Here is a 20,429-nt window from a genome sequence, read left to right on the forward strand (position 1 = left end):
ACACATACATAAGCACACATATACATACACATACACATACATAAGCACACATACACACACATACACATACACATATACATACAAATACACATAAACATTATACATATACATAAATATAAACACACATGCACATAAACACGTATAAACTCACATAAACGTAAACATACACACACACATAAACTTAAATATAAACATAAATACACATAAAGGCTCGATTTAGCATACCAAAGTAACTAACGAAATTATTTGAAGATTGGTATTAGTTTGCAATTTTTTCCAGTCTATATGAGGGTTTAATTTTTCTCAGTCTGTATGTGTGTTTATATCTATGTATGTTTATATTTATGTGTGTGTGTTTATATTTATTTGTTTTTGTTTATGTTTGTTTATGCGTGTTTATGTGTATGTGTGTTTATGTTTGTTTGTTTTTATGTATGTTTGTTTGTGTTTGTGTTCATATATGTTTATGTGTATGTGTGTTTATGTTTATATTTTTATTTATAAATATAAACATACATAAACATACACACATACATAAACATGCATAAATATAAATACACATACACATACACATAAATATAAACATACACATACACACACATACACACACATAAATATACACATACACACTCGTGCATATACACATACATAAACATACATAAACATAAATGAACATAAATATAAGCACACATGCACATACACATAAATATAAACATAAACATACACACACATAAATATACACATACACATACACACTCATACACATACACATACACATACATAAACACACATACACATACACACACACACACACACACACACACACACACACACATACACATACTTATACACGTACATTTTTAGTTCCGCCTTAGGCCCCAAAATGTCTAAGGCCACCCCTGAATGAGATGCAAATTGTAGGCAGCCTTACCCCAATTTTTCCATATCTCCATTTTTCATATTAATTATAAAATTTTAAAAATAAAAATAAAAATAAAAATAAATCATTTTTTCAATTAATAAAAAATAAATAAATAAACACTGCATAAATCCAAAACTTTTGTAAATGTAGTATGAGCTCATAAACCAATATTGTCAATGAAAGACATTAACGTATGCATTTGTATTGCAATTGAAAAGGAACACAGAATAATTTTGGTTTACCGCAAACTGAGTAGCTAAAAACCCTAATTGCTAACGGAGCTAAATTCAAAGTAAACGAATCGAAGAGAGAGAATTGAAAATGAAGAGAAGAGAAGAGAAAGAAAAAAAGCTCACCGATGGAAAGATGGAGGTCAAGTCATTCGAGTATCTGTGTCCCACTCTCGACTTCAACTCAAGTCCATTGGACCATCAAGCCCCTTTTTCGTGAAGAAGAAAAGAATATATTTTAAACCGAGTCGGGTCTCCAATGGCCCATATTTAACAAAAAATTAAAATATAAAAAAATATATATATATTTCCCTAAATAGTAAAGAAAAATGTTAAAGAATGCCTTATGAATTATTTTTAAAAATATTTTTATTTTATGAGAAAATTGAGGAGACCATTGTGGATTATTATACATAGTTGTTTTCTTCTTCTAACTCGTCAAATTTCTTAGAATAATAGTTGTAGTGAAGCCTAAAGTTTCACATGATATGAACAACATGTTGACTAGAGAATTCACTGGTTCAGAGGTGAAGACAGCTTTGAATCAGATGTACCCCTTAAAATCTCCGGGTCCAGATGGTATGTCTCCCTTGTTCTTTCAACACTTTTGGCCAACTATTGGTAATGTGGTTACCAAAATAGTACCTGACTTTCTTAACCCAGGTATCTATCCTCCTAATTTCAATGATACTCACATTGTCTTAATTCCAAAAGTTAAGGAATTAAAAAGAATTACTAATTATTGCCCTATTAGTCTTTGTAATGTGGTGTATAAACTTGCTTCTAAGACTATAGCCAATAGACTTAAAAAAGTTATACCATCCACTATTAGTGATACTTAAAATGCTTTTATACATGGTAGATTAATTACTGATAATGTGTTAGTTACTTTTGAGACTATGCACCACATTATTAATAAGAAGAAAGCAAGCAAGAGGGGGAGATGGCACTAAAACTTGATATGAGTAAAGCTTATGATAGAGTTGAATGGAGTTGCCTTGATAAAATTATGGAGAAATTGTGGTTTAATGCTAAATGGAGAAGTCTTTTGTTGAAGTGCATCTCTACAGTTACCTACTCAATTAGGATTAATGGGAAACCTCATGGCCACATTGTTTCTTCTCGAGATTTGCGTCAGGGTGATCCACTTTCCCCATATCTTTTTCTTTTATGTGCTGAAGGTTTATCGGCTATGATAGAAAAAGGCTGTCAATGAAGGTTCAATGGAGGGAGTGACTATTTGTAAAGGGGGGCTAAAACCCAAAATTATCACATTTATTTTTTGTAGATGATAGTTTAATTTTCTGTGAAGCATCTTTGGAGGAGTGTGATTCTTTACAATGGATTTTTCATGTTTATGAGGTTGCTTTGGGTCAACAATTGAATAGAGCAAAGACTTCATTGTTTTTTTAGCTCTAACACAGATCTCGGAGTTAAGGAGGAAATTAAAAACCGATTTAGGGCACAGGTAATTAGACAGCATGAGAAATATCTTGGTTTACCATCTCTTGTTGGTAGAAACAAACAATGTACTTTCAATGATATTAAAGAGAAACTTGCTAAAAAGTTGGCGGGATGGAAGGAAAAATTGTCATCAAAAGGTGGGAAGGAAATTTTGATTAAATCTGTGGCTCAAGCAATCCCAACTTACTCTATGAGTTGTTTTAAGATTTTGAATACTCTTTGTGATGAATTGAAGAGTATGATCAGGAACTTCTGGTGGGGTCAAAAAGATGATGAAAGAAAGTTGGCTTGGTTGAGTTGGGAGAAACTTTGTATGCCTAAATCTAGTGGTGGTATGGGTTTTAAACAGTAGAAACATTTTAATTTGGCTCTTCTTGTTAAACAGGGTTAGAGGTTGCAAGTTGGTTAAAATTCATTGGTATATCAGGTGTTTAAAGCAAGATACTTCCCAAATTGTGACTTTGTTCATGCATCTATTGGTAACAATCCTTCCTACATTTGGAGAAGTATAATGGCTGCTCAAAAAATAGTAAAACAGGGGATGAGATGGCAGGTGGGAAATGGTTCTAATATTCGAGTGTGGGAGGATAAGTGGGTACCAAATTCTTCTACTTACAAGGTGGTTTCTTCTAGAAACAATGCATTTTCAGATCTTCGAGTTTCTAAGCTGATTGATACAACAAATATCTGCTGGAATTCAGAGTTACTTGATCAGGTTTTTTTGCCTTTTAAGGCTGATGCTATTAAGAGCATTCCCTTGAGTTCACAATTGTCTGCTGATAAATTGATATGGGCAGAATCTTCAAATGGTTTGTTTAATATCAAAAGTGCATATAAGGTAGCCTTGGAGTTATTAGCAGTCTCCTCTTCAGGATTGAGTTCAAATGATAGTCATTTGAGAAGATTTTGGAAACGTATTTAGAAAATTTAGGTGCCTCATAAAGTTCGTCATTTTGTGTGGAGGGCATACCGTGACATCCTCCCTACCAAACACAATTTGAAACACAGACAGAACTGAAGATTTGTGTACAGAATGCAATTTAGACTCGGAAACAACAGGACATGTGTTTTGGTCCTGTCTGAGAGCCTAGAAAATTTGGACATGTTCTAGAATGTTTCAAATTGGCTTTAATGGTTTACTCCATACTTTCATGGATCTGCTTTGGAAATTGGTGGTGGTTGATGATTAGGATCAAGATAATATTGCTTTGATGGTCACTGTCACATGGAGCATTCGGTGTAATCGGAATGGAGTTTGAAATGGGGGAAGAAAGAAATCTAAAATGGAACTAGTGCATAGGGCGAGAGTTTTTCTACAGGAATACAATTCCACAAATTCAATTCCTGCTAAACCTAAACAGAATCTGATTGAGTGTTGGTCTCCACCTCCAGGAAGTTTATACAAGGTTAATGTTGATGGTGCCTTTTCGGCACAGAAGGAATCGGGGATTGGAGTTATTATTAGGGATGAAGCTGGTTTGGTGGTGGCTGTGATGAGCAAAAAGGTAAAAGTTTCGCTTGGTCCTTTGGAAATTGAGGCAAAAACTTTTGAAGTCGGCCTTCAATTTGCAAAGGACATGGGATATAGGAATTTATTTTAGAAGGGGACTCTCTAAATGTCTGTCGTGCTCTTGCTGGACTATCTTCTATCTTCTTCCCCTGCCGTGGTAGCTCCCAGGGGCGGAGCCACGTTGCCCCTTGGGGGGGCCGTGGCCCCTGCAAAAAAAAAAAAAAAAAAAGTCCACCAGCATATATACAAATTTTAATTGGCCCCCCCAATGATGTATATCCGGCCCCCCCTCCCATTTCTGTTCAATACTTCAATTCACTCCCAGACTCTAGTTTCAAGTGTAGGCCTTTTTATCCTCTAATAAAACAAAACATGGCCCACAGCCCACTTATATTTAAATACCCAAAGCACTACCCAACAAAACATCACTTTATCACCTATTCTCCAACTCAAAATTAGAAGATTCAGAACCCTTTATTTTGTTTCTCTTTTTACTCTCTTCTTGTCTACTGTGTATACACGCCACCGCCCACTCCACTGGTTTCAGCAGCCTCCAAACAAAACAAAACCCTCAGCTTAGCTCAGCCCTCCTCTCAAACTCAGTCCTTATGATCCCAAAAAAAAGAAAAAAGAAAAAAGAAACTAACAATTATTTTCTTTTTTCTTGCTTTCTTAAAATAAATCATTCAGAGCAGGGGCGTAGCCAGAGGGTGAGTTTTCAGTTTCCGCTTCATCTCTTTTTAGTGTTTTTTTTTTTTTTTTCTCAACTATCTACACTTAAATCGTCACATGCTCTTTAATTTTTCATAGATTTTTAAAGAAATATATGGTTGAAGGCATGGGCATAGTGAGGTTGTTTGTGATGAGTCTTGAAGGGAAGATAAAGTTTGCACTTTGTGAAGATAAAGTTTCTAAGGTAAATTTTTTTTGATTTATTACCTATTTTTTATTAGTTAGATATCATGTGGCAGTGGGTATTGTTAAATTTTTTTGGTTTATGCTGTGTACTTGTGTGTTTAATTTTTGCTTTTGTTTGAGGGGTTATTCTTAATTAAAAAAAATTAAAATACAGGAAAATTTGAATAATAGGAATGATGATGGGTTGACTAATTAAATTATAGTGAAAATTTTATTTTTTTCTTGAGTATGAATAACATCCATATAATTAAGTAAAAATTTATAATTAAGATTTTATTTTTTAAGTTCTTTTCAGGTTAATTTTTTAGCCATATTCTTAATTCTAAAAGAGTTATGAACCAACAAAAAATAATTGATGCATTCTTAAAGAAAAAAGATGTTAGCAATTCAAAATTTAGGACATCTGTGGCTGTAAAAACAAATGCGGCTGTAGAAATAAATGTTGATACTTCAATGTCTGATAAACACCCCTCCAAATGTTCAAGAATTCAATTTGAATAGATAGATCGTGATCTAGGATCACATAAACAAATATGTGAATTTCCTATCAACAAACAAGATGAAATCTGACGAGCTTATCTCAAAAAAAGGTCCATATCAACCTAAATATATAGATTGTCCATACAATGATGATAATCATCGTCGTCAAAAATCGGCCCCCCCATGTAAAAAATCCTGGCTACGCCCCTGGTAGCTCCTATTGTGTATGGTATTTTAGACTCTTGTCAGGAGGTCCGGTATGTAAGGTTTTCTCATGTGCATAGGAAAGGAAATAAACCAACTCATCTTTTAGCTAAATATGTTGTTGGCATCGTTGATTATTTAGTTTGGATGGAAGAGAATTCTTATTTTTTGGAACAAGCTCTTCATCGTAATGTATTATCTTTCGTTAATTAATGAAGTTTTAGTATTCCTATCAAAAAGAAAAAATAGCAAATACTCAAGCATTGATTATTATTACACACGTTGAGTATATTAACAATTGCCCGGGCATTGTTTAACATGACCCAATAGTAAGTACTCAAGCATTGCTTATTATTACACGCGTTGAGTTCTTTACTGCCACATTAACTTGTTAATTTTTAAAATAATTCAAAATCTTAAATAAATAAGTAAAATTAAATTAAATTAAATAAAAACTTACAAGGTTATCATTTCAAAGAGTACGCAAATTATTCATTCTTGACTGCTCTCTTTTTTTTTTTAATATAAAAAAGTTGTTTTTTCTTGACTTATTTATAAAATTAGTTCTAATTTTCTAATGTAATTTTTGGTATTACAATTTAATGAAATTATTTAAAGTCTTAAGTTTCAAAATAAGTTATGAAAATTGAATCATTATAAAATATTAAAAAGGAATAGTTACTTTTTGGAACACTGCGAATTTTTTATTTGAAATTTATACTTCAATTAATAATAGGTTTTGAAAAGAAAAATTGGATTGGTTTCAAATTAAGGTAGAACTTAGGTATAATTGTTTTTGGCTCCTTTTTTTTTATTTTTTGCTACAGGTGCACTTTCCCACTCTAATTTTTCACAAAATGCCAATTTTCACTCTAATTTTTCACAAAATGCCAATTTTTAGGCCCCTTTTCCCTTTTGAGGCTCTCAAATCACAGTAAATGGTCCATCATTCTTTATTTTTTGGCTTAATCTGTTCTAAATCCTCCAACCCGATCATTCACCTTGTAATGACACCATCTACAATCGATATCATCATTCCAAATGTTGGTGCCTCTGCCATTTGGTCACCCACATTGCTATCATATGTCAATGTCTTCTGCCAAACGATGATGCTCTCCTTTGGCTTTCAATGCCATAATCCTCTAACCACATTTCATCATCGACCGCCCATTATTGCCAATTTTTGTCTCTCTTATGCCATCTTAGAGTCATCATTTCTCTGTAACTACCCGTTTGGATTCAAATTAATTTGGCGTTTGCGTTTTGTAATCTGCGTTTTTCTCTTCTTTTTTTTTTTTTTTTTTTGTTCAGCCCACAATTGTTGACAAGTCAAAGTGCACCCGTGCACTGTTCACGGATCTCACAAATTACACTTTTCAACCACTTTTTCATTAAAAATGGGTCCCACAACACTATTTACATATTTAAAAATTATTTCGCTACAGTGTTTTCAGTTTCAGTAAAAATAAACTCAATCCAAACAGACCCAAATGTTCCTCAAGTTATTACTATACTGTAGCTAGTGGCAGAACTAGAAAAATTTTCTGGGGCCAAGCTAAATATAAAAAAATTATTTAGGAGCTATCCAAAAGCCAAACAATTGCACAATATATAAAACTTGTGTTCTGGACTAATTCAAAAGGACTGAGGAGTTAAAGGCCTAAATTCTAAAATCTTAGGGGGGGCCGATAACTAAATTTTTCTATAATTTGTACTATTTTTATGATTTGAATACTATGTGTGTGTTTGTATAGAGCGTTGCGCGTCTACGTTTCACGTTTTCTGCGTTTTTTTTTTTTTTTTTTTTTTTATTCTCCCCAGCAGCAATTGTTGACCCAGTCCTCTGTGAACAGTGCACTTGTGCACTGTTCACGGGTCCCACAAACTCCATTTTTTATCAACTTTTTTATTAAAAATGGGTCCCACAGCACTATTCACACATTTAAAAATTATTTTGCTACAGTGTTTTCAGTTTTAAGTTTTCAGTTTCAGCAAAATAAGTTCTATCCAAACATACCCTATATATAATGAAAAATTGAAAAAACTAAGGGGGCCATGACCCCCCCTAACTTCGCCTATGACTGTAGTCACCCTCCGGCCATAGTAGTTTTTATTCAAATTTGAACATTAATGTCATTATTCTTTAATCCTAGCCACCATCTGCCAACATTTATCCATCTTTGACTATTGTTGTTTGCTGCATAGCCTGCGTTTTCTCCCATCTATTCTATATCCAATCTAGTCATTCGTCATCACGGTGCCTTCATCTTACATTGCAAACTCGAGGCATTTTCCAACTTAAGCCTTAAGTTTGAAGGGACATAATAGAATATAATAAGCTACCACAAATATGTAGACTATGATTTTATAGAATATAATCAGCTACCGTTATTTTGTAATACCATTAGGATTATCATACTAAGCTTAATGTATTCCTATATATCGTATGCTAAAATAATTGTAATACGCAATTCAGGATAGCAAGGAATTTGGGACTTTTTGCTGTGAATGTAAGTTATTAAGTTGAATCATGTTAATTCTCTTGCTTTCGTTTCCTCTCTATATCATTTTATTTTAACAAACATAAAAGTAATAAGTTAACAATGAACAAAATGTAATGGATGAAAATTTATTGGTTTTTTTTTTTTTTTTTTTGAAAGAGTTTGTAGGGTATCTTTTTGTATTTTTCCATCAGTTTAAACATTATAGACATGTTTAAGATTTGTTTCTCTTCTTGGTAGCCAATTCAAGTGATTTCAGAAATTCCAATTTGATTCGCTTCCTGGACGTTTGTATTTTTCATTAGCAGGCATAAACCTTTTTTTCTTTTTTGAGGAGAAGCAATTAATTAATAATTCTTTCTAGTTCTACGAACTTCTCCTTTTAGCCAATTATAATCGATCAACGGGATTGCCCCTACTCCCTAACACCATGTATCCTTGGTTTGCTGAAGGATACAAATACTAGACAGTAGACACCTTCACCGTCCCGTGCCCATCCTTAACATAGCAAAATGTTTCACAATAGTGTCTACGAAACCTAAATCATAGCTAGAGAGCCCTCAGCCCATCAATTTAATCCCTTAGAATTGCAAATATAACAACAACAACAACAACAACAAAATTTACACACCAACTGAAGAGAGAGAAAATAAGTAGTATTGCATTTCAATTTCTTTTACGTACAATGATACAATTAAGTCACACTGTGCTCTCCCTCTTAACTTGTCCAATTAACTACAAGAGAGTCCAGCATGATGATGTTTTTGGGTTCCATATAGCAGGTAACATGAATTTCCTACCCTTATAACCATGAGCATTGAAGCCTCCACCAGTGACCGGGTCCACTCGTACCTTTCCAGTGTACCCGGGCAATGCCCCGCTTCCAAAAATACCAGGACAAGCCGTAGTAGCCTCAGTCAACACATCATTTCTGCGGCCGGGTTGGTAATACCCAGTCTTGAATGGGTTGGTCACGGTAGAAGCCAAGCCTGAGGCAAAATGAATCACCATAGCATCAGCACCAATGTTACCATTTGGTGGTTGCAATGTTACAGCTTGTAGCCCGGAGTCAGACCTGTGGAATGGCCAGGCACAAGTACCTGGACACTCGGTTTCTGGATTACCCACCAAGATGTATGGTTGCTTACCTGCAAATTTTTGCAATCGTTAATTAGATGATTAAGAATCTAATATTTATTACGTTAAGGTAAATTATTAAACTAAACTAAGAGATAGTCCTGCTGTCACATCTACTGTGTACGTGCTGCCAACAAAATTAAAGTAATTCTTGTCATTGTTGTGAGTTAGATAATTGCTTAATTGTTACATTAGTGATACATAGTAATTTTAGACTTTGTAAAGCAAAATAATAATAGTGTAAACATTTGTAGCTTAGTACTAGTCTTATTCCACTTTTTTAGGGTAAAGATATTAATTGGAGGTGGTTGTAAAACATATATTTTTCACAAATAATATGCTAGGGTGATAAGTTGTGCAAATTGTAATTAGAAAAATATCATTTTTACATAAATCACTACGAATAATATTATGTACCAATCACAACAAGAAACGTTATATAATTGTGAAAAAAAAAAAATTAATTGTGTCCCTAAACTTTTTGTTAGATAATAATCAATAGTATTGTTTGTTAGAAAATATTATAAATAGAAAGAAGAGAGGGGGAAATAGGTGTTACCAATAACTCCATGCTCAAAGCATTGTCCCGAGCACAAATCAGACGCTGTGACTTGCCTAGATGTGAAGATAACAGCAACAGTGTTACGATTTCCAGCAGTTGCCTTCTGGACCAGAGTCTTAATAAAGTCTTTGGTCACGACCTTCCCCAGAGAGTATGAGTTATCGGTAATTTGCTTCACAACATTCACTTGGATTCTTGGGGTTTTCCTTGAATGCTTCATAGCCATAGATTGGTAGCTCCCAACCATTTCCCACCAGGTTGATACCTGAGGCTGAAAGTTTGCACGACCATTGTAGTTTAATGATTTGATGAAGGTCCTGATAGCATTCTTTTGAGAACGGCCGAATTGACCATACCATAGGAGGGAAAGGTTGAGCCTTCCGGTGATGATAGGGCCCCGGTGGTAGGTCAAGACAGGTTTGGCGTGGAGCTTGGCTTCGAGGGCGAGAGGGAGGACGAGCAGTAGGATAAAGGCGAGAGCAAGAGGGCGACTTATTGGGAAAGAAGACGCCATTTTTATTTTTGCTAATCTTCTTTCCATCATGGCCTGTGACATGTAGGGTACATTTATATGTGCATGAGCCATGCAATTCTTGTTTGTATGGGGTAGGTAAACAGACACCACAAGACAGCTATTTTTGTGGGTGAGCATTACTTAGATGAGAGGATTATTTGGATTAGCAAAAAATAGGAAAAACCATGTTATAATTAGATATAGTGGTTGATAATAGTATAGTGAAAATTAGTTTTAAGAACTTATAATGAGTTGGAGAAAGTTCCTCCAAGCAGTTTAGGTATTAATTAACAATACCATGCCCTCGTGCATTTATCGACTTGGATATATCTATAAAACTAGAATAATATTACAAACAAAACATTTTTCATATTGAATTGGTAAGTTGTTAATGTTTTTATATAAATATATTACTGATGTCAATTTATTGCCTATCATAAATACCTTATCACCGTAACTGTTGTGAAAAAATTTGTTAGAAAATTATCTCTAGGCTTGCCTGCAATTAATTTTTCATCACGCAACAGTAATCAATGGATCTAAGGCTCTCTTTTGGGGATGATTAATTAGAACATGGATTTGAACTTGAATTCTAAATTTGTTTTAGTGAATTTTGATTATAAAAATAAATATTCAAATTTGGTTAGACTATTCTTGAACTTCGACTCAAACTGTACGGCTCTTTCCACAAACAAAACAAGAAATGAGGGAAGCTTGCCTTTAATATTGCAAATTTGTTAGCTTCAATAAGATCAACTAAGTGTTGGAACTTTACTTAAAAAGTAATTCAAGATAAACAAACATAATACATATATCTATCAATTAATAATTATATCACGTGCATATGTAACAAAAAACAACAATAAGATGTGATAAATTTCTTACTAAATTTTATTATTCAAAAACCTCACAAGCAATTAAGATGCTCTCCACAACTGGTTAGGATTAACAAGAGCTTTCCTTTCTCTTCTCACACCCCATACAAATGTGGCCTGGACAATATTTATAATATTAAAAAAGAATATGACCGGCTATAAAATCCTTCCTATCATAATAACAATTCTTGTAACAGATATGTTACAATCGTTAATAAACAATTACATTAATTAGATTCATTAATGAAGAAGTTCATTAAGGTGTCATTACTTTTGTAATTCTATACTAACTCATGGATTCATCTATTGTTCATATCCAGAATCACTATAACGACAACATCTCTAATAGGAGGTCAAGTTATTGGCAATAACTTGATAGATTTATCAAATGTGGAAATGCAATTTTCATCCCTATATTTTGACCATATTTCTATTTTGATCACTACTTTTTATTTTTACTGCTTTTAGTTCCTAAAATAAAAAAGCAAACTTGTTTCAGTCCCTATCGTCATCTCACTAACGAATATTGGGTCCGTTTGGATTGAGCTTATTTTTGCTGAAACTGAAAACTGAAACTGAAAACACTGTAGCAAAATAATTTTTAAATGTGTGAATAGTACTGTGGGACCCATTTTTAATGAAAAAGTTGCTGAAAAGTGGAATTTGTGGGTCCGTGAACAGTGCACGAATGCACTGTTCACTGTGCAAAAGTCAACAAATGCGGGCTGAACCAAAAAAAAAAAAAAAAAAGTGAAAACCGCAGAACAAAAACGCAGACGCCAGGAAACGGGCAATCCAAACGGGCACATTGTCTACATAGCAGACGGAGTATACTGTTGACACAGTAAATGCTGACATGGCCATTAAAAAAAATTTATTTAGCATCCACGTCAGCATATAATTCACAAAATTAATTTCTCAATTTAACAAAATAAAAAACAAAAATAAAAATAAAAAATAACATGAATTGAGATCTGAATTTATCTTGAATAAGAACAGAAAGAACATAAACTCAGTTCAATATCATTAGTAAACTAAGCACATCTCAAATTTTTGACAAACTCAAAATACCCAAAAATGAACAAAATACCAAACCAATTTACAACCACAATATTAATCAATATTAATATACAATATCACCAGCACACTGAACGTAACAAAGATGAGGCATTCAAGAGTCAAACTTTAAGAATCCCCAATTGGTGCATAAGACTTCATGAAGGATTGTTGCTTGTGTCAACCAATGCACTATGCCCCATTATTACTTTAACATCCCAGCTAATTTTCTTTATGACCTGCTCTTCTGTCAAGCAATTTCCTCCATTTTCTTTATGATCTGCTCTTCTTTATGATAAGCTCTTCTGTCAATCAAACCATCCACAAATATAAAACCTAGCAACAATATTGACTTTGACACATCCGCTCAAAGACTCGGCTTCTCAGGTTCGAAATCTCAGATCTTCGATCATTGTATTAGTTTTATATGGGTTTGGCTTCTTAGTTTCATATGGGTTTGTTTGTATTGGGAAGTTGCAAGGATCAGTTGGGTTTGAATGGATTTTGATCTAATGATCTTTGTTTTTTTTTTTAATTTTTCTAGTTCTGAAATTTATGGGTTTGTTTTCTAGGTTTGATATTTGTGAATGGTTTGATTTTTCTTTGTTCATGTGATCTTTTGGGTTTGTGTTTGGTTTCTCAGAAAGCATAAGAAAATGGAAGAAAAGTTCAGTTGAGAAATTAATTTTTTAAATTATATGTTGACATGGATGCTAAATAAATTTTTTAAATTTTATTTTAATGACCACATTAGCATTTACTGTGCCAACAATGTACTTCGTCTGCCATGTAAGCAATTTTCGTTAGTGAGATAACGGTAGGAACCAAAATGAGTTCGCTTTTTGATTTTATAGACTAAAAAATGGTAAAATAAAAAGTAAGGACCAAAATAGAAACAAGGTCAAAACGTAAGAATGAAAAATGCATTTTCATCTTTATTAAAAGAAAATGCTCAATGTGCATGAATCTCATTATGGAAAGAATGCCGAGATTATTATGTACTAACCATCGAAAGACTAGCATTTATTGTATTTCATAGTTTGAGCAATTTTAACTTGCACCTCACTTCTATTCATAAAAAATAAAAAAATAAAAATAAAAATCTTGCACCTTCTTTCCATTATAGTCCAACAATGTGCCTATAAGAATAGGCTACATCATAATGGAGATAGTCAAGTCAAGGACTATAATGAATGCGTTCATAATCTTAATTTACTAAATCAAGTAAAAATATTTCAATATACCAATATTTTACATTATAAAAATATTGCATAATTTTACAAGAAATTTTGAATAACCATTTATTGATAATAGAGAGACATCATAAATATCATGTTAGGCCACATTATTCTAACCCTAACAATGCAGACAACTGTCTCTAGTACCACTAAATAGTAGTGTAGTAAAGAAATATATATTAACTTGTCAACATATCTCTCTCTCTCTCTCTCTCTCTCTCTCTCTCTCTCTCTCTCTCTCTCTCTCTCTCTCTCTCTCTCTCTCTCTCTCTCTCTCTCTCGTAAGAGTGTCTTTCCTCCCTTAGTTTCTCTACTCAGGGTCTCCCTTTTGGCCATCAACTAACCTGTGTTATAGTCCATGGTCAAACTCAGCTACTAGTATGGAACAAGCAATCTTGGATGGACTATAAAATCTACAACTTACTAAAGAAGTAGAGGATATTCAGATTACTGCCCATAGTAAGCCAAAGTTGCTAGAGGAATGTTCCTTAAGTCTCTTTGGGAAGCTACTATCTGATAGGCAACAGAATCAGCGTGCTCTAAAAAGTACGTTAAGATTTTCCTGGAAGCTAGGATCAAATCTAAGAATTGTAGAGGTGGGTAATGGGATTCTCCAATTCAAGTTTAGCTCACAATATTAGCTAGAATGGGTTGAAAAAAATGGCCCATGGAACTTTGAAAATAATTTACTCCTTCTCAGGCGATGGGAAAAAGGCCTAACTACAGCAAAATTGGAATTTTCACACTCCCCATTTTAGGTTCAAGTTTAGGGGTTACCTTTTGAGCATATGTCTAAAGAAACAGGGAAAGATATTGGGTGCAAGATTGGGAACTATATAGAAACTGATAAAAGAGCTTGGCAGTCTGATCAAGCTAAATTCATGAGGATTCGGGTTGAGTTGCAAATCAACAAACCACTTAGGCGAGGTGGATACATAACAAGTTTAGATGGTGAAAGAATTTAGGTCACATTTAAATATGAGAGGCTCCCTACAATTTGCTTTATTTGTAGAAGAATTGGCCATGATAATAAGCATTGTGTAGCATCCTCTCATATGCAGACAAAGGAGCACCAGTATGGGGATTGGATCCGAGCCAATGGAAGCTATAGAGGAAGTAATGAGAAGGTCAAATCCAGAAATGACAGCAACAATCAATCCAATGGTATGGGATAAATGACACAGTCACAAACACCGACGGAAGGCACAAGGGCGCTAGCGGTGGAAGCCGGTGAAGGGACCCAAAAATTTGACGGATCTCAAGGGATTGGAAAAGCTACAAGTTGGGTGGCTCAAGATGACGTAAGGGATTCAAGAAAGTAGGCGACTAGTCAGCTGCCTAGATGGGACAACTCTGAAAAGTTTGTACAGAATCAGGAGGAAATGGATTACACACACAACCTACGAAAAGTCCTATATTTTGAAGCAGCAAAGGAAAATGGAAAAGTTGGAGGGGACACAAATTCAGTAGTGGGCTAGCAACAACAAAGAAGAATGGAAGAGGTTGTGGTTACAAGCCCAGTCAAGCCCAATATAAATTCACTAGCAAATGGGAGTATTGGTTTATTTGACTTGGGCCAAAGTAAAGAAAAGAAAATGAAGGGCAAGGGACGGTGGAAAAAATTAGCTAGAGAACAAAACCCAAAGGCCGATGCTATGATGATAGCCCAAGAGAGTGGGGCTGGAGATAAGCGTATGGGCAAAATAGAGACAAGAAAGGCAGAGGAGGATAGGATTTTGAAGAAAACACGTGAAACAGGTAAAGTGCCTGCACACAATGACAAGTTACTCTCTAAAACGGCGGTGGCTGTTGGACAGCACTGCTGAGAGTCATGAGTGCCATAGCATGGAACTGCCGGGGGCTTGGGAATCCCTGGACAATTGGTGCGTTGCGCAAATACGTGCGACAATGTGATCCCAAAATTGTCTTTCTAGCGAAGACAAAAATGAAAATCTCTCGAATAAAGAGAGTGAAGGTGAAACTTAATTTTGCAAATAGATTTTATGTCCAGAAAGAGGGACAAGGTGGAGGCTTAGCAATGTTTTGGAGGAGGGAGGTAGACTTAGAGATAAAAAGCTTCTTAAGGCATCACATTGATGTTGTTGTAACAGAGGAAGGAACCGGTTTCAAGTGGAGAATAATTGGGTTCTATGGGCACCCAGAAACTCATAGAAGGAAAGAATCATGGAATTTTCTAAATACTTTGAATAGCCAATTCCAGCTACCTTGGATGTGCTTTGAGGACTTTAATGAAATTCTCTCAAGTGAGGAAAAATTGGGAGGTCCCCCAAGACCTCAGCATCAAATGGAGAGTTTATGTAATGTGATCAACAGGTGTGGCTTCAAGGATATGGGTTATTGTGACACAAACTTTACATGGTGCAACCAGCAAGAAGGGGAAGATAGAGTGTATCTGAGACTTGATCGAGCTTTTGCTACAACAGAGTGGCTCAACCATTTCCACAGTATCAAAGTCCAGCATCTGGAAGACACAACATCTGATCATTGCCCTCTTTTGCTGACAGAGACTTCAATTATGGGCCAACAAAGAAGGCGTAGATTCCACTTCAAAGCATTATGGACCAGAAGAGCTGATTGTAAGGAAGTTATTAAGGAAGCTTGGAATGAGAGCTTAGACTTGAGCACTCTGGGTGGCATTGCAGATGGTCTTAAACGATGTGCGAATGCCTTAACAGCATGGAGCAATGCAGTTTTTGGTCACATCCCAAAGAAGATTCAACAAAAGAAGAAAGCTCTTAGTGAGTTAACTAAACAAGACAGAAAGGGATAGAATGGAGCAAAAATCAATAGGCTAAGGAAGGAAATCAATGAGTTACTAGATGGGGAGGAACTTTGGTGGCTACAAAGATCCAGAGTTCAGTGGTTGGGAGAGGGAGATCGAAACACAAAATTTTTTCACTCAAGGGCCTTAGAGCGTAAAATGAAGAACACTATTTCTAGGTTATGGAATGAGGAAGGAAAATGGTGTGACGACAAAGCTAATATTGCAGCCATGGTTATATCCTATTTTAAGGATATCTACTCTACCACACTGCCTAGCCGAATTGAAGAAGTCACCAGCCTAATTCCAGTTAAAGTAACTAGCGAGATGAATGATAGCCTCACCCAAGTGTTTATAGCATAGGAAATTTGCATGGCTCTTTTTCAAATGCATACAACAAAAGCCCCTGGACTAGATGGTATGTCAGGTATCTTTTACCAAAAATATTGGAATATTGTTGGCCCTGATGTTACAAATATGGTACTCAATGTTCTTAATTCCAATATGTTTATGGCTGATATAAATAAAACCAATATAACTCTAGTGCCAAAAACCAAACACCCCACTTAGATGAAAGATTTTTATCCTATTAGCCTGAGCAATGTGGCATACAAGTTGATATCAAAGATGCTTGCTAATCGCCTTAAAGTTGTTTTACCCCAAATAATTTAAGAAAATCAAAGTGTTTTTTAATCTGAACGATTAATAACTGACAACATTCTAGTTGCATTTGAACTAATGCATTATCTAGATCACAAGATGGAAGGTAAAGAGAGCTTCATGGCAGTTAAGCTAGATATGAGTAAGGCTTATGATAGAGTGGAGTGGATGTTTATCGAAAAGGTAATGAAGAGATTGGGTTTCAATGATAAATATATTCGTTTGATTATAAAATACATTTCTACTGTCTCCTATTCTGTCTTGATAAATGGGGAAGCACATGGTAGCATAGTTCCTTCAAGATGGCTTCGGCAAGGTGATACACTATCATCCTATCTTTTTCTACTTTGCACCGAAGCTTTCTCGGCACTAATTGCTGATTCTAGCAGCAAGCATGTACTCAAAGGTATCTCTATTTGTAGGGGCTGCCCCAAGGTCACTCACCTTTTCTTCGCAGATGATAGCCTATTATTTTGTGGGGCAAAGAGCCAAGAGTGTCACAAACTTGTCGAAATCCTACAGCAATATGAAGCATCATCAGGGCAAAAAGTCAACACTTACAAGTCCTCAATCTTATTCAGCCATAACAGAGCTCATGAAGCAAGGACTCATATCTTGGAAATTCTAGGGCCCATGCAAGACTCTAGGCCCAACAAGTACCTTGGTCTCCCATCTGTCATTGGAAAATCCAAGAATCAAGTGTTTGAAAAAATTAAAGAAAAGGTGGGCAAGAAACTGGCCAGATGGATAGGAAATTGACGAGGTGAGTTCTCTGTAAAAAGTGCCTATTATGTTGCCCTCCCTATAGTTGAAAATTTAGAAGGAGGTGAAAGCTCAACTGGTGATACTAGAACCCCATTGTGGAAAAAGATGTAGCAACTTAAGATCCCTCCTAAAGTCAGAATTTTTGCTTGGAGAGCTTGCATGAATGGCCTCTCGACTTTACTAAACCTTGGAAGAAGAGGAATCAACAATGATGTGTTTATGTAGGAAGGAGCCAAAAAGTACAATACATGCCCTATTTTTTTGTGAAAAGATAGGGGAGGTATGGTGGTATTGGCAAACATGCCCTATTAGTTTACTAGTTGAAAAACATGACCTAATAGATATTGCTATGCATATTCTGGAAGTTGGCACCTCACATGATCTAGAAGTCCTCTTCACCACGGCTTGGTCAGTATGGTATAGGGGTGTTAAATGGGTGAGTTTGGGGTGGGCATAATTGGGTTGGGTATATAAAACTCATTTACCCATTAAAACCCATTTACCTAATTGCTTCTAACCCAAATCCAACCCAACCCAATTATTATGGGTAAACCCCAACTCACCCAATTACTTAATTATCAAAATTACCAAAATGCCATTAAAGTGAAAACCTAACATTTCCTTTTCCACTCTACTTTCCTAGGAAGAAAAAACAAAGAAAATACTTTTCTCAAATCCGCAGCGGCGTGCTAAACAATTTGGCCCAAACCCGGATTCGCTCGTCGGCGGAGCCAGTGACCATCCCGTCTTCAAAAACCGTTACAGCGTTAACGGCGTCCTTGTGAGCTTTAACGAACTCAACACAACGAAGATCGGAAGTCAAAACCGAAATAGATAAAACCGAATAGATCGAACTCAATGTTAACGGTGAGGCCAGTGACAACGTCGGAATGCTCGATCTAGACCGGAGGAGGAATCCTGGCCGTTGAATGAGCTGACAGATGAATGGACCTTGATCTCGTGGAGCAATCGTAGATGTTGATCTCGAGGGATGAGGCGGCGTAGAGATGTGATTAGGTGGGTTTAGTGGTGGTGAGAGACAATGGGTCGGCGTCGCCAGCGGAAGTATGGGTCGGCGCCAGCGTTGGCGTCGGCGTCGGCATCAATCTCTGAGGGCTTTTTATTTATTTATTTATTTATGAGAGGGTTTGGTTGAATTTGGCTATATTGTTTTTGGGTTAAATGGGGCTCAATGGGTCTTTAGTTAAAATCCAATAAACACTGGGTCTAATTGGGTTGATACCCATTAACCCAACTAATAATTGGGTAGATTTGGGTTTAATTAGAGTGGATGAGTTTGGGTGGGCAAATAGGTTTGAGCTTACTTTGTCACTCCTAGTATGGTACAATCGAAATCAAGTGGTCCGTGAGTCTAATGGTATTCCTTCCTTGCAAATCTGGGGTTATGCCCAGAGACTTCTCTGCGACTACAAAGGGGCCACAATAGCTAGCTTCCTTAGCCAACAGCCCCCTGATGTTGGCTGGGCAGCACCTCCCCCAGGTATGTACAAAATTAACGTGGATGGGGCCACATCAGAGGATGAACGACCCTCTAGTGTTGGAGTAGTGATACGAGACAGTAGGGGTGCTGTTGTTGCAGCAAGAGGCAAGCTACTGCCTGCTACATATTCTGTAGAAGTCACTGAAGCTCTGGCCTTGGAGGAAGGGATCATGCTGGTAAGCGAATTACACCTCCTACAAATAATTATTGAGTCAGATTCCATTACTGTTGTCCAAGCAGTGAATTCTAGCTCTTTCAATGGAGAGATGGGAACCATTATTCAAGGGGCCTTTATCACGCTGACTTCATTTAGCAGTTGGAGAGTGAACCATTTGAAAAGGGAGTATAACAAGGTAGCATATGAGGTAGCCCAGGTCACAAGAAGCACGGAGATATAAGGACTTGGATATGGGTTGATCCTCCTTGGCTCCACAATCTGCTCCTAGTTGATAGGTCAAAATGCTAAGACCCTTATGGGCTCTGTGTATCCGTGTCTTTTCTCCTTGGTGTATGTTTCTTCAGTTTGTTAATAACATTCAGTATCTATTCAAAAAAAATTAGTAGTATAGTACAACTAAATACCATTAGCGAGACCACGTGAAACCCAAAGTTTATAGCAGGACACGAATTCCATATATAAGCAATCAAGCTTTTTAGTCTTCATCATGCTCCTAATCAAAGTGACGTGGTCTTCATCAAGTAATTAAAAATAAATAAATAAATACACTAAATTGGCTTCTTCTTTTTTTGCTAATCACTAAATTGGCAAGTTTCCACATCTAAACCAACAATCTTGCATTTCTACCAAGCACTTAGCATAGAGGAAGAATAAAGAATCCTTAGAAGTCAAAGAATTCTACCATTTTGAGAGAGAGAGAGAGAGAGAGAGGTACCTTCTTTTTTCTTCGTTTTTTGAGAAAAAGGAGTTACATAGGATTTGCATTTTTCAAAACTAAAATCTATGCATTGTCTTAGCAAACCATGGAAGTGCACATTTTCAGACTTAGTAAGTGCTCAAACAAAGAATTTACTGTAAATTACCCTAAAATATAAAGAACTATATGAGGCCATATATAACATTTCCTGAGTTCCTTCAGTAGAGAGTTTCAA

The 20,429-nt window shown here is 35.7% G+C and overlaps 1 protein-coding gene across 1 annotated transcript; it reads right to left on the reverse strand.

The window, feature by feature from the left end:
- Window positions 1-8,964: 8,964 nt before the first annotated feature.
- On the reverse strand, window positions 8,965-10,484 carry LOC126700868 (protein EXORDIUM-like). The gene is made up of 2 exons (XM_050399046.1): window positions 9,926-10,484; window positions 8,965-9,377 (listed from the first exon to the last, which is right to left on the reverse strand). The coding sequence occupies exons 1-2, from the start codon at window positions 10,482-10,484 to the stop codon at window positions 8,965-8,967; spliced, it is 972 nt and encodes a 323-aa protein (XP_050255003.1).
- Window positions 10,485-20,429: the final 9,945 nt, after the last annotated feature.

The sequence above is a fragment of the Quercus robur genome, chromosome 9, assembly GCF_932294415.1.
Source record: "Quercus robur chromosome 9, dhQueRobu3.1, whole genome shotgun sequence".
Taxonomy (NCBI): domain Eukaryota; kingdom Viridiplantae; phylum Streptophyta; class Magnoliopsida; order Fagales; family Fagaceae; genus Quercus; species Quercus robur.